Source organism: Hyperolius riggenbachi, chromosome 10, assembly GCF_040937935.1.
Source record: "Hyperolius riggenbachi isolate aHypRig1 chromosome 10, aHypRig1.pri, whole genome shotgun sequence".
NCBI lineage: Eukaryota > Metazoa > Chordata > Amphibia > Anura > Hyperoliidae > Hyperolius > Hyperolius riggenbachi.
Genome location: NC_090655.1, coordinates 65,893,805 through 65,908,509, shown reverse-complemented (window position 1 = coordinate 65,908,509; position 14,705 = coordinate 65,893,805). Strand labels below are relative to the sequence as shown.

At 46.5% G+C, this 14,705-nt stretch overlaps 1 protein-coding gene across 5 annotated transcripts in view; it reads left to right on the top strand.

The window, feature by feature from the left end:
- The window catches only part of CCDC186 (coiled-coil domain containing 186), a 135,348-nt gene that overhangs the window by 37,763 nt on the left and 82,880 nt on the right, over positions 1-14,705 (top strand). For 4 of the 5 annotated variants that reach the window (XM_068258013.1, XM_068258010.1, XM_068258009.1 and 1 more), the window contains exons 2-3: positions 3,403-4,023; positions 9,047-9,173. In XM_068258013.1, the coding sequence (XP_068114114.1) occupies positions 3,413-4,023; positions 9,047-9,173 (738 nt within the window). In that variant the 5' untranslated portion in view covers positions 3,403-3,412. The remainder of the gene's footprint in view (positions 1-3,402; positions 4,024-9,046; positions 9,174-14,705) is intronic. The other variant, XM_068258012.1, reaches the window with a different exon arrangement.

Below are 14,705 nucleotides of genomic sequence, written 5' to 3'. Positions count from 1 at the left end.
GGCTGTGCATGCATGGAATAATCATTACTGTAGTCAGTGTCAAATGTGGGAGGGGCTGTCCATGCATGGAATAATCATTACTGTAGTCAGTGTCAAATGTGGCAGGGGCTGTGCATGCATGGAATTATCATTACTGCTGTCAGTGTCAGAGATGTAGGAGGGGCTGTGCATGCATGGAATAATCATTACTGCAGTCAGTGTCAGAGATGTAGGAGGGGCTGTGCATGCATGGAATAATCATTACTGCAGTCAGTGTCAGAGATGTAGGAGGGGCTGTGCATGCATGGAATAATCATTACTGCAGTCAGTGTCAGAGATGTAGGAGGGGCTGTGCATGCATGGAACAATCATTTCAAGCAATGGCTGGAGAATGTTTAAGAGTTACAGACTCGGCAAGCTCATGGTGAATTAAAACTCCTTGGAGTGTGTAAGGGGTTATAATGGACCAAAAAGTCTGGTTACTAAAATTTTATACACAAGTTTGCCTTTTTAAAATAGAAGGTATTTGCGATAATTCAGGTTGGAGTTAGCTCTGAGGTCTCCCATGATGCATCACTGCTAAATACGCAAATCTTCTTTTGTTGTCCCTGACAGCTAAACATGCCTCCCAGAACCGCTGGAATACAATGATGTGTCAGTTAACAATAATAATCCAACATGCATATACAGACTGTTCCGAATTGGTTGATCCTCATCATTGCATGGCATGGATTAATGTGGCTCTGTTGCAGGGGTCAGGAGCCTTTTTGGCCGAGAGCAACAAACGCAACATATTGTAAAATGTAATTCCGTGAGTGCCATACAATATGTTTCAAACTGGGGCAGTAGGGCTCACATCCCTTTTGCCATGGTGATGTGTATTCAGGTGATCCGCCGGGCAGCAGAAGTGTCGGACACGTCTTCAGCTTCACTTGGGTTTCAGCAATATCCTTGAGAGCCAGAGAGGAGAAATACCGACTAACAGCTTGTACAATTAGCTAGCTGACTTGGGGGTTGATTCACTTTGTAGGACGAGATCCCCGCACTTTGGCCCAGTAGGCTGCCTGTCAAGTGACCTGCAGCCTATTGGGCCAATAAAAGTGCGGGGATCTCATTCTACAAAGTCACTGGACCTGACAGGGTCCAGAGTGGGACAGTTGGAGCAGCTGTTCCTTTTGGGGTAGCGCGAGTAAGTTAGTAGTGCATGCTACAGCAGTAGAGTGCACTGCTTTGAAAATTTTACTTGCACTGCCACACTAAAGTTGCGCTGCTTGAGCAGTGTAGCTTAGTGAATCAACCCCTACTGATTTGTCTTGAGCCAGATGTAGCCATCAAAAGAGCAACATCTGGCTTCCGAGCCATAGGTTCCCTACCCCTGATCTATGGAGTAGGACTTGAACACCCAGAGTTACAGACTACCCAGCAAGCTCATGGTAAAATAGAACTCCTAGAAGTGTGTAAGCAACAACGATAATATCTGGTGACCAACTCTTACAGATGTATGTGGATTTTATACAGCATTAGTCTTTGGAACATTATTATTATTGAGTATTTATATAGCACCAAAATCATCCGCAGGACTTAACAGTATATTGGCCTCAATTCACTAAGCTTATCTCCTGTCTTTTTTATAACGTTTCCAGAGTTATCACCATGGTGATAAGGAATGTAGTATTCAGGAATCCTTTTACCTCAGGAAAACCTAAAGTTAACTCTTCAATCCTTAAAGAGACTCTGTAACAACAAAAACCTCCCCTGGGGGGTACTCACCTCGGGTGGGGGAAGCCTCCGGATCCTAATGAGGCTTCCCACGCCGTCCTCTGTCCCACGGGGTTCTCGCCGCAGCCCTCCGAACAGCCGGCGACTGTGCCGACTGTCAGTTCAATATTTACCTTTGCTGGCTCCAGCGGGGGCGCTGTGGCGACTTTCGGCACGGAAATAGACGGAAATACCCGATCTCCGTCGGGTCCGCTCTACTGCGCAGGCGCCGGAAACTTGCGCCTGCGCAGTAGAGCAGACCCGACGGCGATCGGGTATTTCCGCCTACTTCGGCGCCGAGAGGCATCAGAGCGCCTGCGCAGGAGCCAGGAAAGTAAATATTGCGTCACGGCTGTACGGAGGGCTACAGCGAGACCCCCGAGGGACGCAGGACGGCGTGGGAAGCCTCATTAGGATCCTGAGGCTTCCCCCACCCGAGGTGAGTACCCCCCAGGGGCCGTTTTGTCGTTACAGTTCCTCTTTAAAATAAATCCAGAATTCTAAAGTTAAAGACAGGCTGTTAGGTTACCTCCTCTGTAGTTATTTTTACATAAAGTTAATTAACCACTTGAGGACTGCAGGGCTAAACCCCCCTAGTGACCAGGCAATTTTTAGCTAAATTGGCCACTGCAGCTTTAAGGCCAAGCTGCAGGGCCGCACAACTCAGCACACAAGTGATTTCCCCCCCCCCCCCCCCCCCCTTTTCTCCCCACCAACAGAGCTCTCTGTTGCTGGGGTCTGATCGCTCCCCCCATGTTTATTTTTTTTTTAAATAAATATTATTGTTTTGTTTTTTTTGTTCAAAACCCCTGTTTCTTTAAGTTTATACCCTCCCTCCCTCCCCACAGCCAGCCAATTATGGCGATCGGCTGTCATTTGCTTCTGCCTATGAGAGCCGATCGCTCTCTTGTCCCCAGTGCAGCGCTGCTGCTCATCGCAGCGCTGCACCTAGTAAATAGACGGCGTAATCGCCGAGCGGCAATAGCCGCTCGGAGACTGAAGGCGGGGCGGAGCTCCGCCCTCCGAGCATGAGATGCGCGCGCATCATGCGCGCGATCCCATGCAAAACAGAGCCCCAGGACTTTACGCCAATTGGCGTTAGGCGGTCCTGGGGCTGCCGCCGCGGCCACGTCTACTGGCGTGACGCGGGCGGCAGAAGGTTAAGGACTGAAGTGATAAGATAACTCTCTCACTGAAAACGTATCTCTACACCTTAATAAGGCAAGATTGATGTGTGGAGGTATGTTTTCTCTTGCCTTATTTTCTCCAGCATGATCTTAGTGAATTGAGGCCATTGTCTTGTCACTAACTGTCCCTCAGAGGGGTGCACAATCTAATCCCTAACACAGTCATATGTCTATATATGTATTGTAGTCTAGTGCCAATTTTTACGGGGGAAGACAATTAACTTGTATGTTTATTTTGGGATGTGGGAGGAAACCAGAATGCTCAGAGGAAACCCATGCAGGCATTGGGGAGAGCGTACAAACTCCGAGCAGATAGTGCCCTAGCTGGGATTTGGACCCAGCAATGCAAGGCGAGAGTGCTAGCCACTACGCCACCTCGCTGTCGTTACCCCGCCCCACCCCACTGTAACCCTTGATTAAAGATGTCTGGGCCTTTTTTCTGAAATCTATATTGACCTGTTTTCTCCTCTTCTTGTAGATAGACAGTTATGGAAGAGCCAGGTGGCCACTGTGAGGACAGCCCGAGCCATTCAGATGACCAGTCAGTGTCGCCATCCTGTGAAGGAGAAGCAATCTCAGGAACACAGGGAGAACCTGAAAATGTAGCACAAGGAGAAGGGAAAGCGGATGGTGAGTCAGTCGGCCACATTGGACGCTTGTCATCGGAAGATGCTGAGGAAATCTGTGAATTTCAGCGCCCGCCCCACCATGTTCCAGAGGCTGGCACTGAGCCCTGTGACTCTGACCCGCCCGAGTCCGCACAAGTAGCAGTCCTTTCTCAAACCTCAAATGTGGACCAAATTGTGACTGTGGTTCCTGAATTACCCCCGAATGAGAACACTCCAAATGTGAAGGACCATGTCCCTGAGAGTCTGGACCTTGAGAGTCCATTTGATACAATCAGCACCAAAGAACTCCTTTCCAGAATCCATCTTCCATCCAAACAGGAGACTTTACTGGACGAGATTGAGTCGGAGCTGCAGGCCAATGAAATGGAGTTTAAACAGCAAAATGGACTAACGAAAGGGGGGCTGGCGCTTTCTGTGCTGGAGCACTGTGTCCAAGAAAAGTACCTGCAGCAGGAGAGCACCATCCGAAGGTGAATATTATGTGCTGCACCAATGGTTTGTAGAAATAAACAGAAAATTATCCAGAATTGTAGATCTCCTCTTGCCTAGCAAATGCAATCTATGCTAGTACTAACGGTTAGTGGCTTTCATTTGCCAGCATGACTTCCATTTCCTGGATTAGGGGTAATTTGTGCATTAGGAAACTTTTTATGCTCATTCCTTCTGGCTTATCCTGCCTTTAGTACTAATGACCTTACGTCAGTATGCTTCTCTTGTTTTCTGTGCTTATAAAGCTCATGTTGGTATTGTCAGCTTTTGCCACTCAGTTGATGCAGTTGTGGAAAATAAGTATCGATTCTTCTCTTTAACTGATAACTAATGCAAGAAAAAAAACAGGCCGTCTGTCTTGCAGAGTGCACACTGTGGCTAGAACTAATACAAGCATTTTGTGTTTGGGGTCAGTTGTGGAAACTGATAGTTGGTGCCTAGTGACATAGAAGTTGTTTTTCTTTACATTAAATTGCCAAAAACTTGCAGCTCTCCTACATATTTTTTGCAATCCTTTCCAAACCTTAGACATTTTAAACTCTGCAAAAAGTATTTACATATGCAGCATCCATGCTGTTGTTTTCAAATGGGACATTAAAGGAAATCTGAAGTGATGATAAATGTATGAGATAATGAAGTGTATGTAATACAGCTAAGAAATAGAATATTAGTAGCACAGATATGACTCTCATATTGTTTCCAATACTGGAAAAGTTAAAAAAAACTTCAGTTCTCTTAGCAAAAGAGCTTTTCTGAGCTCTCTGACCAAGCTTGTTCAGCTACAGTGCTATTTTCTGAAGCACATATCTAAACCTGTTTCTTGTTTCTTAAGGTTTTACTGCAGGAAAGTTCAAAGGGTCATACACTCTGCTCTGTTTCATAGTTTAAAATACAGAGTGTAGTTTGTAATATACACAAAAACAATGGAGAGGAAAAATACTGCAGGTGCTCACAGTTCTAACAACAAATACATAGAGATATGCAAAAGTATACATTTATTGAAATTTCCTAATGTATCTACATTACAACTTTAAAAAAGACATGAGATGGCCATCTCGTCACACAAACCCAAAAACGCACCACCGCCCAGACATCCAACTGGCCAGATTTGTTGGGAAAAGTGAGCTCACACTAAATAGATGGAACCTAGGAAAGTGGGGCAGTCCAGAGTGAACAGCACAGTTGATGGAAGGAGATGCGGCTGTAAGCAGTGATGTTAGTATGCATTGGCACAACATGACATGTCCACCATGGCCGTAACTAATCACAGTAAACCGGCTGTCTTAGACAGAATGCAATTCCACTATATCTCACCACTCCGTGGTCATCGCTGGATCCGGAGCTTTAGAAGTCCCGATGTGGCAGCATGTAACAGTCTGATGGCGTGATGAGTGGAAATGATCCAAGTGTGCTGCGGCCACTAAATATCTGGTGGTGCAATCGACAGCTCCTGTGTGGAGTCAGGATAGCAAGCTGTCCAAGCAACAATCCCTAGTGGTGTACCAAAGATGGTCCATGCATGGAGGTCCCACTCGGGGTCAGACGGAGGAGAGGGTCTGCGGGAGGAGACATCGAAGGCACGGCCTTTACATGTTTCACCATTCTCACGGCGTCATCCGAAGACGTGCCTGCGTGCTACAACGGCAGATTTAAATCTGCCTGCTTGGCCAATCGGAGTCAAGGGGATGTGACGTGTGCAGTCCGTGGGAGAGGAAGCGTGGCATCATCTTCCGCATCACGTAGGTCCGTCTCCAGCACGCCTCCAAGACTACGGTGGCCCGCATACATCAATCAAACTCCACACTCTCACCAAAAACCTGAAAAGGAAATAATCTTAAAGGTGCAACCGGATATAAAAGGGTCTCAGGACCTGATGCAAAACTAGCTCAAAGGGGCGTCCAAAAATATAGATGAAATGCCATAGAGCAAACCAAACATATATACGTCAATGGGGGCATGCTTAAAATAGACAAAGCCCATGGCATGTCTGCAGGTTCAGGCACTATGTCCAAGGTGCAAAGCGAAAGCTCCGCCCCAGAGGAGAGAGCAAATGCTGCAGATGGGGAAAAAGAGATGGAATCAACACAGCAGACCACAAACCCAGGATCAGAGAGGCAAAAAATGGGCAAAGCTAAAGGACTCATTGAGTCCTGGAGTGCAGGGATGTCCTGTGAAGCTTCTCACCCTCAAGCTGTATCCATAATCATCTGACAGTTACAGTAATTCCTCTCCCAGTTACAGTAATCCCCCTTTACAGTTATCATCCCCATCAGCCCCTAGTTCAATCCACTTCAGCCAGTCCACAGTAGGAGATCTACTGGAATGAGGACCAATGTTGCAGAAAGGATTGACTGCTGTTGTGACAGGGCTAGATGGAGAGAAGGTTGAGAAGGAGGGAAGGGAAACCGGTTAGACAGTATAGGATATAGGGATAACCGGATCAGCTCAGGACCCAGACCTCAATGGACTAGAATCTAGCCACAAAGATGAATCAAATACTCACAAGAGTAATGGGTGTTGGGTTGTCCTACAGCTGCAGGTTGCAAAATCCTTAGGCAAGTTGGCATCTAGCTAGGAAAAAAAGCTGAGCGGCATGGTGCTCTGTGTGCCATCACATAGCCACGCCCACCAATCTGTCTGCTCTTTGGTGCTACGGATAGCACACGCAGCCAGCCCCGCAGCAGCGGCTCAGTAACCCAGACCCACGCCAGTCAACCGATCAGCCAGAGAGGCTGCTCTGAGGGACCCGGACTTCTCCTCCACCATACGCTCTGCAGAATCCATTTCGGTGAGCGGTGAGGTCCCGGACTCGTCCACTTTGTGCTCTGTGTGCCATCATATAGCCACGCCCAGCAATCTCTCCGCTCTTCGGTGCTACAGCTAGCACATCCAGCCAGCCCCGCAGCAGCGGCTCAGTATCCCAGACCCACGCCAGTCAACCGATCAGCCAGAGAGGCTACTCCGAGGGACCCGCACAGACCCACGCCAGTCAACTGATCAGCCAGAGAGGCTGGTCCTAGGGACACTGACTCCTCCACCACCTCGCACTCAGCAGAATCCATTGTGGTGTTCCCTCACACAATTACAATTGCCTCCCGCAGCGGCTCAAATCTCAGACTAGAACCACAGACTTGCGCCATTCTGCCAATCACTGAGGTACCGCGGAACTTATTCCGTGGGAAGGGTGTTAGCGTGCAGCGTGTCTACCATCAGTGCACTTTGTACATGCTGCTACATTTGCTTTGAAATTGCCGCGGGAATTAGTAGGGGGGTGACAGAGAGCCGTTGTGTTGGGCCAAATATGTACTATTCGGACCATAAGACGCACTGACTTTTTTTCCCCCACGTTTGGGGGAGAAAAAGTGCATCTTATGGTCCGAAAAATACGGTACCGACAGTGTAGTTTGTAAACTGCGAATATTAGAGAATGATGCAATGTTATAGAAAAACAGCTATATAACTGAAAATAAAATGAGACTTTTCTTTGCTACTAATGTTCTATTAATTGTCCGTACTACACATTCAATTCATTATCTCATAAGTTTATTTTTTGCTTCAGTGACTTAATGCTGGTCAAACCTAAAGTATTAAAAAGAAGAAAAACTTAACTTACCTGGGGCTTCAGTACCCACGCCGTTACCATGAGTTCCCCAGGGCCCCCGCCGCGGCTCACTTTTCACTTTTGTATGGCAGGAGCATCCTGCGCAGAGGCAGTAGGGATTTTTCCTATACTGCGCCGACTCTCCCGGCAACATAGGCGGGCTGTCGACTTGTAAGTCGGTGGTGAAGAAACCGAGCCATGGCGGGGGATTTGAGGATCATTTGCTAATGTTGCGGGCACAGGGAGGCTGCAGGGGGCTGGCAGAAGCCCCAGGTTTTTTTTTTTTGTTTTTTTTTTTACTTCAGTTCAGCTTTGTTATATTTCTACTGTAGGCAATTGGCAGTCTTTCCCCCATGAAAATATCGATATTTTATCGCAGCCCATTGAAATCTAAGCTGTCAATTTTGGCTCACCTGTCTACAGTATATACTCTGGAGCAGGGCTGTGGAGTCGGTACAAACATCTTCCAACTCCGACTCCTCAGCTTATGACACCACGACCTCAACTCCGACTCCGGGTAACCAAAATGACTCCGACTCCTTAGTGAAATATTTAACAGGGCTGTGGATTTTGTACAAAAATCACCTGACTCCGACTACTCAGGTTATGAAAACACGACTCCGACTCCAACTCTGACTCCAGGTGCCCAAAATTGCTTCGACTCCGACTCCACAGCCCTGCTCTGGAGAAACTGTGACTGTTTGGGGAGATAGTTGTCTCCTCATCTCCCTCACAGGGTTGTACTTCTTCTAATCCCAAAATCGGTCACAGTTTATTTGCATTCCATAGAACAGTGTGTTAATATTGCATTATCCATCAAAATGTATAGAAACATTTAAGTGTGAACTTCATCAGGTATGAAGTTCAATCTGCAGCTAATAAAGTTTTGCAAAAAGTTCACAACTTTGAAAATGTTTTTCCCCAGCATGAGCCAAGAGTGGCTGTTTTCATATATATGCCGCTTGAATTAATAGCTTACCCGATCGCCTGTAACTCATTAGACATGTGAAGCTCCGCCCCACCTCAGCAAGACTGTCACGGCTATTTTTTAGAAGTCTTCTGAAGTTTTGTGCCCCTACCAGCGTTGCCATGCCTGGTACACACCATCCAATTTCCCATCAGATAGACGGGTTGAATTGATTATTTCCAGCAAGCCCAATCTGATTTCCGATCGATTTATAGAAGTGATCAGAAAAACTATTGGAAATTATATCAGACCTGTCAAGAAATTCGACCCCTTTATTTGACTAGAAATTCCATGGTGTGTAGCAGGTATAAGATGCAAACGGCATGTAATATGTGATGGTATTTCCAACCTTTCCCCATCCTGGTAGAAGGAAGTTTGGGATGAGATTATTATTTTTATTAAGCGGCATTTAACCCAAGATATTTCTTGGATTCAGGCTGATTGAAGAAAATAAGAAGCACCAGCAGCTGATTCTGGATATCTGTGCGGAGAAGGACCGGCTGAGGGATGATCTGAGGAAGCGAGGAGAGACTGAAGTTCTCCACCTAAACTCCATCAAGCAGGTGACTGTCACAGTCTGCGCTATCATGAGAATGGCTTTATCAGTCTTAAAATTATGCATTTGTAAAGAGCTGACCTTTTCTGCAGGGTTTTCCAGAGTAGATTAGACAATTGATGCCCCAACTGTTCCCCAGAGGAGCTGAGTGAACTGATTGAACTTGTTTGAGCAACAGATGTCCAGCATGAGATGTCCAGGATCTATTTTAAAAAAATCTCTGACCCACTTCACTACTAAGGGGTTTTCCCTTTGTGGGCCAGAGTAATTTTCACATTTCAGGGCTCCTCCCATTCATTGGCTAATAACTTTTACATTACTTATCACACCTAAATGATCTATAGCGTGGGCTTTTTTGCTACCAATTACGCTTTCTTTGGGTGGTGCTTTTTGCTAAAAATTATTTTATACACATTTTTACAGCTTAACTTCCTATCGACAACGTCAGGCAGATGGGCGTGAATGTGGCCCAGGACCACCTAACGCCAATTGGTGTCAAGTCCTGGGGCAGGGATTTGCAGGATCCTCCGTCATCAGTCTCTGAGCGGCGATCGCGTCTATTTACAACGTACAGCACTGCGATCTATGGCAGCGATGTACTTGGGACAGCCGTGTCACACGGCTGTCCCCCTGGGAGGCAGGAGAGCGATCAGCTTTCATAGGCTGATGTCTGAGAGCCGATTGCTAGGATTGGGATTTTAAAAAAAGGAAATATTTATAAAAACAAACAAACAAACATTGGGGAAGCAATCAGGGCTCTTTCACACCAGAGCCCACTTCTGGCGTTTTAACGCAAAGTCTATACTTTGCGTTAACCAAGGTAAAAGGAAAGTCCATAGACTTTCCTTTTACCTTTCACACCCGACGCTGCGTTTCGATACGTTGCGGTACGACGCATCCCGGCGCATTTTATCGTCGGGAATCGCCGTTTCCCCTTCGGGGTAATTAACTACTACCGCTGCTACTCAGCGTCGCACCGGAGTTTCCCGACGACACTCCGCAATGCGTGCAGGAGCCGTTCTCCTGCACGCTTTTGGTGTGTAACGAGCCTCAGAGCCCACCAACAGACAGCAGCTCTGTTGGTGGGCAGAAAAGGGGGGGGGGGGAGATCATTTGTATGGCCCTGCAGCGAGGCCTTAAATAAAACCTGAACTGAAAATTAAAAGTCAAAATAAACATGCACAAGTCATACTTACCTCCTGTGTAGTCTACTCCTCAATCTTTTTCCTCTCCTGCGTCCTGTTTGTCCACTGTGATCAATGGAATTCTCCGTCCTCCATTTTGAAAATGGCCATTACACCATAACAGCTTTCTGGTCAGCACACAGTTAAACTGCAACATCGCCCACTTGAGCCATAGGGAAACATGGACACATCAGTTTTCCTCTCAGCTATAACTGACAGCAACTGATATATTTCAGTTCTGACAAAATGTTGTCAGAACTGGAAGGGATCATTGTCAGAAGAAAATGGTGAGCTTCTGAGAGGAACTGATGGTGAGGTAACTATGTAATGTTAATTTGAAGTTACCTCATGTGTTTATTTTAAATAATTTTACTCAGTACAGGTTCTCTTTAAAGCTGCAGTGGCCAAAATAGCCTGGTCACTGGGGGGGGGTCTAAGCCAACGGCCTACGGTTGTCAAGTGCATAAAGGACTTAAGAGGTGAAAAGATAAAAAAAAAAAAAAGTTTGGTATGTGTCTATTTTGAATCCATAGATGCCATCCGCGCCCTCCGTTTACTTCCGCCGGGTCCACGCTTTGTTATAAACCCAAACCCAACAACACCCTCGGCTCCCAACCCCACGGCCCAGGTTGGGCTCTCATTCCTCAAGTAAAATGGCTACCGGAGATTGCCGCGGCTGCGCAGTCTGCATAATAGACACGAGTGCGGCTGTGCAGCTCTAGGGCTCCTCCCGCCGCGTCCTCACTACATGCTGTCTCCTCTGCGTGGATAGGGGGGAGGCCCTAGAGCTATGCAGCCGCACTCGCGGCTATGCAGACTGCGCAGCCGCGGCAATCTCCGGCAGCCATTTTACTTGAGGAATGAGAGCCCAACCTGCGGAGTGGGGTCGGGAGCTGACCGGAGGCCGTTAACAGAGCAGGGACCCGGCGGAATTAAAAGGAGGGCGCGGATGGCTTCCTCCGTGGATTCAAAATAAACGCAGGTACTGTACCTTTTTTTTTTTTTTTTTTTTGTCACAAAGTGTCATTTTCCGCTAACTTGTGGCAAAAAATAAAATCTTCTATGAACTCACCATGCCTCTCAGTGAATACGTTGGGATGTCTTCATTCCAAAATGGGGTCATTTGGGGGGTATTTAAACTATCCTGGAATTCTAGCACCTCCTGAAACATGACAGGTGCTCAGAAAAGTCGGAGATGCTTCAAACTGGGGAAATTCACTTTTGGCACCATAGTTTGCAAACGCTATAACTTTTTGCCAAACAAAAAAAAAAATCCAATAAGTGTAAATGTAGACACAAATGTATATAGAAATTTTACTTTATTTGAAAAATGTCAGCACAGAAAGTTAAAAAAAAATCATTTTACAAAATTCATGTCTTTTTTTTTTGATGAATATAATAAAAACTGAAAGTCACAACAGCAATCAAATAGCACCAAAAGAAAGCTGTATTAATGACAAGAAAAGGAGGTAAAATTCATTTAGATTGTATGACCAAGCAATAAACCGTTAAAGCTGAAGTGGTCTGAATGGAAAAAGTGTCTGGTTTTAAGGCTTGTCCTTAAGTGGTTAAGGACCACAGGCTAGTGACCAGGCTACCCCTGCTTTCTGTTGGTTGGCTCTGATCCCTGCCGGCACGTTTGTGTCTTTTATTTATTTGTTTGTTTGTTTGTATTAAATTTCTCTTTTTTTTTTTTTTTTTTTTTTTTTCTCCCCACTTATTTTTTTTATACTCCCTTCCCTTCCTCCCTCCCTCCTCCCGCCAGCCAATCAGAGCGATCAGCTGGCATAGGCACCAGCCTATGATAGCCAATCTCTCCTGTGCCTCCAGAGGGGACAGCCGAGTGACACGGCTGTCCCCAGTAATGCCCTTACTTAGATCGCAGTACTGTACATTGCCGCCGTCTAACAGTCCTCTAGGTGGGAGACCGATGACTGAGCGGAGCAAAACCCACACATTTTATTTGCTGATTTGTCCTGGTTACGTTTTTAATTTGTCACTAGTACAATTTATGGTGACAAAAGTTTCTTGGCAATAAAGGTGTGTTGTGTGTTTGGTTTTCCAGGAACGTCCTTGGACAGCACCCCTGAGACCTGTCTCCCTCCCCACAATTGATGGACAGGAACTAGATTAGCATAAAAGATTTGCATCAATTAGGCAGACATATAAGCAGGGTGAAACCAGACCTCGTCAGTTGTTTTCTGTCCACCACCAGGAGCTGGATGAGAAGCTGGAGCCAACCATGTCCGTGGGACAGGAGCTGTGTGGCGGGGTTTCCTGGTTGTAGGCCGGTTAGTGTACTGGCCCAGGTTCCGTGCTGCACCTACTGGCTTCTCCGTATCAGAAGGACTACATGCCGGACGCGTTCATAGCCCACTTCCGGATTGCGGATCATGTGATCACGCGGGCAGACTGACGCCACCTCGACCCCGGAAGTACTTCCTGATTCGCCGCCCGGAGTCATGCGGCTGCTGATGCGGCTGCTGCATTTGCGGTCCCCACCCTCTGAGTCGGCGTGGCTGCTACGGATCGAGGGATGCGGAGACGGATGGTTCCGGGCGGCGGGAGAGGTATGAGCGAGGGGGACTATGTGTCATCTGACACTGTTTCTGTGGGAAATCTTTTAGAGACACCACAGGTAGAGGGGCGGTATTTCTTGGGCGGCCTATTTAAACTAAGCACATGGTCTCTGCATTAATACTTCGATCATGGACGCTGCCGCAGGACTTGGGTCTACTAGATCTGTGGAGCCTGGTTCCGATGCCTCTCTGGTAGGACATTGATATGAATCCTAACAGTTGTTTGCTGTAATACGCTTAAAGGGGCATATTCTGATTATACTTTCCCATCTGTTCTCTTGTAGCCCACTGTGCCTAAATCAGTTAAAGACAAGCCCGATTTACCTGATAAGGGAGAAAAGAGTGACAAGGGAAAGTCTACACAGAAATCGGATTATAAGAAGTGTGCTATATGTTCAGAGAGAATATCATCATCATCCTCAAGGCCTCTTTGCCGTAGTTGTACTGATAAAATTGTTAAGAAGGAATCCCCTGTAATCTTCAAAGACCTTATGGGTTGGATGAAGTCTGAAATGGCAACTGCGATCCAAGTGATCAAGGAAGCTAACATTCCATCTAATATTCCATCAGATGTTAATCCTGCATCCCAGCCCTCAGCCTCTACTGCCTCTGAGGCAGCCCCTGTTCGGGTAGTTCCTTCTACGCTTGAACAAGAACCTGCAGAATCAGTCCCTACTCATAAAAGAAGGAGAGGAGAGGACTCGGCTGAGTCAGATTTATCTGAGGGTGAGGTAGCCATCTCCTCGTTAGAGGAGATCGGTTCTGAAGATGAACATACAGAGGATAAATTGCATAGGTTTGCTTTTCCCCCAGACTCTATGAAAATTTTTCTGAAAGCAATGCATAATACTATGGGGATAAAACCTGACGAAAAGACTCTTACTCCATTAGATCAGATGTATGTAGGTCTATCTGACCCTGAGACTGTTTATATACCTGTTCACGGTGCCCTAAAGAATATTGTTAAACGAGAGTGGGATAATCCTGAGAGAAGAGCCTTCTGGCCAAAATCCCTATCTAAAAAGTATCCATTTAATCCAGAAGATCAGAAGTTCTGGGGTACAGCCCCAAAACTTGATCCCTCATTATCCAAACTGTCTAGGAGGTCAGACCTTCAGTTTGAAGATTTTGGTAACCTCAGGGATCCCATAGACAAGAAAATGGACAACATTTTAAGGAGAGCATGGGAGTCGTCTACTCTAACTTTAAAACCAGCAGTAGCATCCACAGCAGCAGCTAGGTCTCTGAAGGTCTGGTTATTGAATACACAATCCCGCATTGCTTCAGGAGTACCCAGGGAAGAGATACTTAAAGATTTTGATAATTTGTTGCATGGAGCTAATTATCTTTCAGATGCAGCAGACGACACAGTACGACTAACAGCTCGAACTTCAGCCCTGGTGAATACATCAAGGAGAGGCATTTGGGTAAAGACCTGGCAAGGTGACACGTCTTCTAAATCAAAATTATGTGGGATCCCTTGTGAGGGTGAGTTCCTGTTCGGATCCAAATTAGATGATATCCTAGAGAGATCAGCTGATAGGAAAAAGAACTTTCCATTTAAGAGGAGGAATTTTCAAAGAAAGGGGTCCTTTCGAGACCAAAAGAAAGAGACTGACAGCAGGCCCCCCAATAAGAGACGTTGGGTCCCAAATAAAACACAGCGTTCTAAGCCCAATTTTTCCTCCAATTTCTCCTCTAATCCAACCTCACAGCCCCCTAGACAATGACGCCAGGCTTCCAGTGGGGGGCAGAATTGCGCTCTTCTACGAAAAA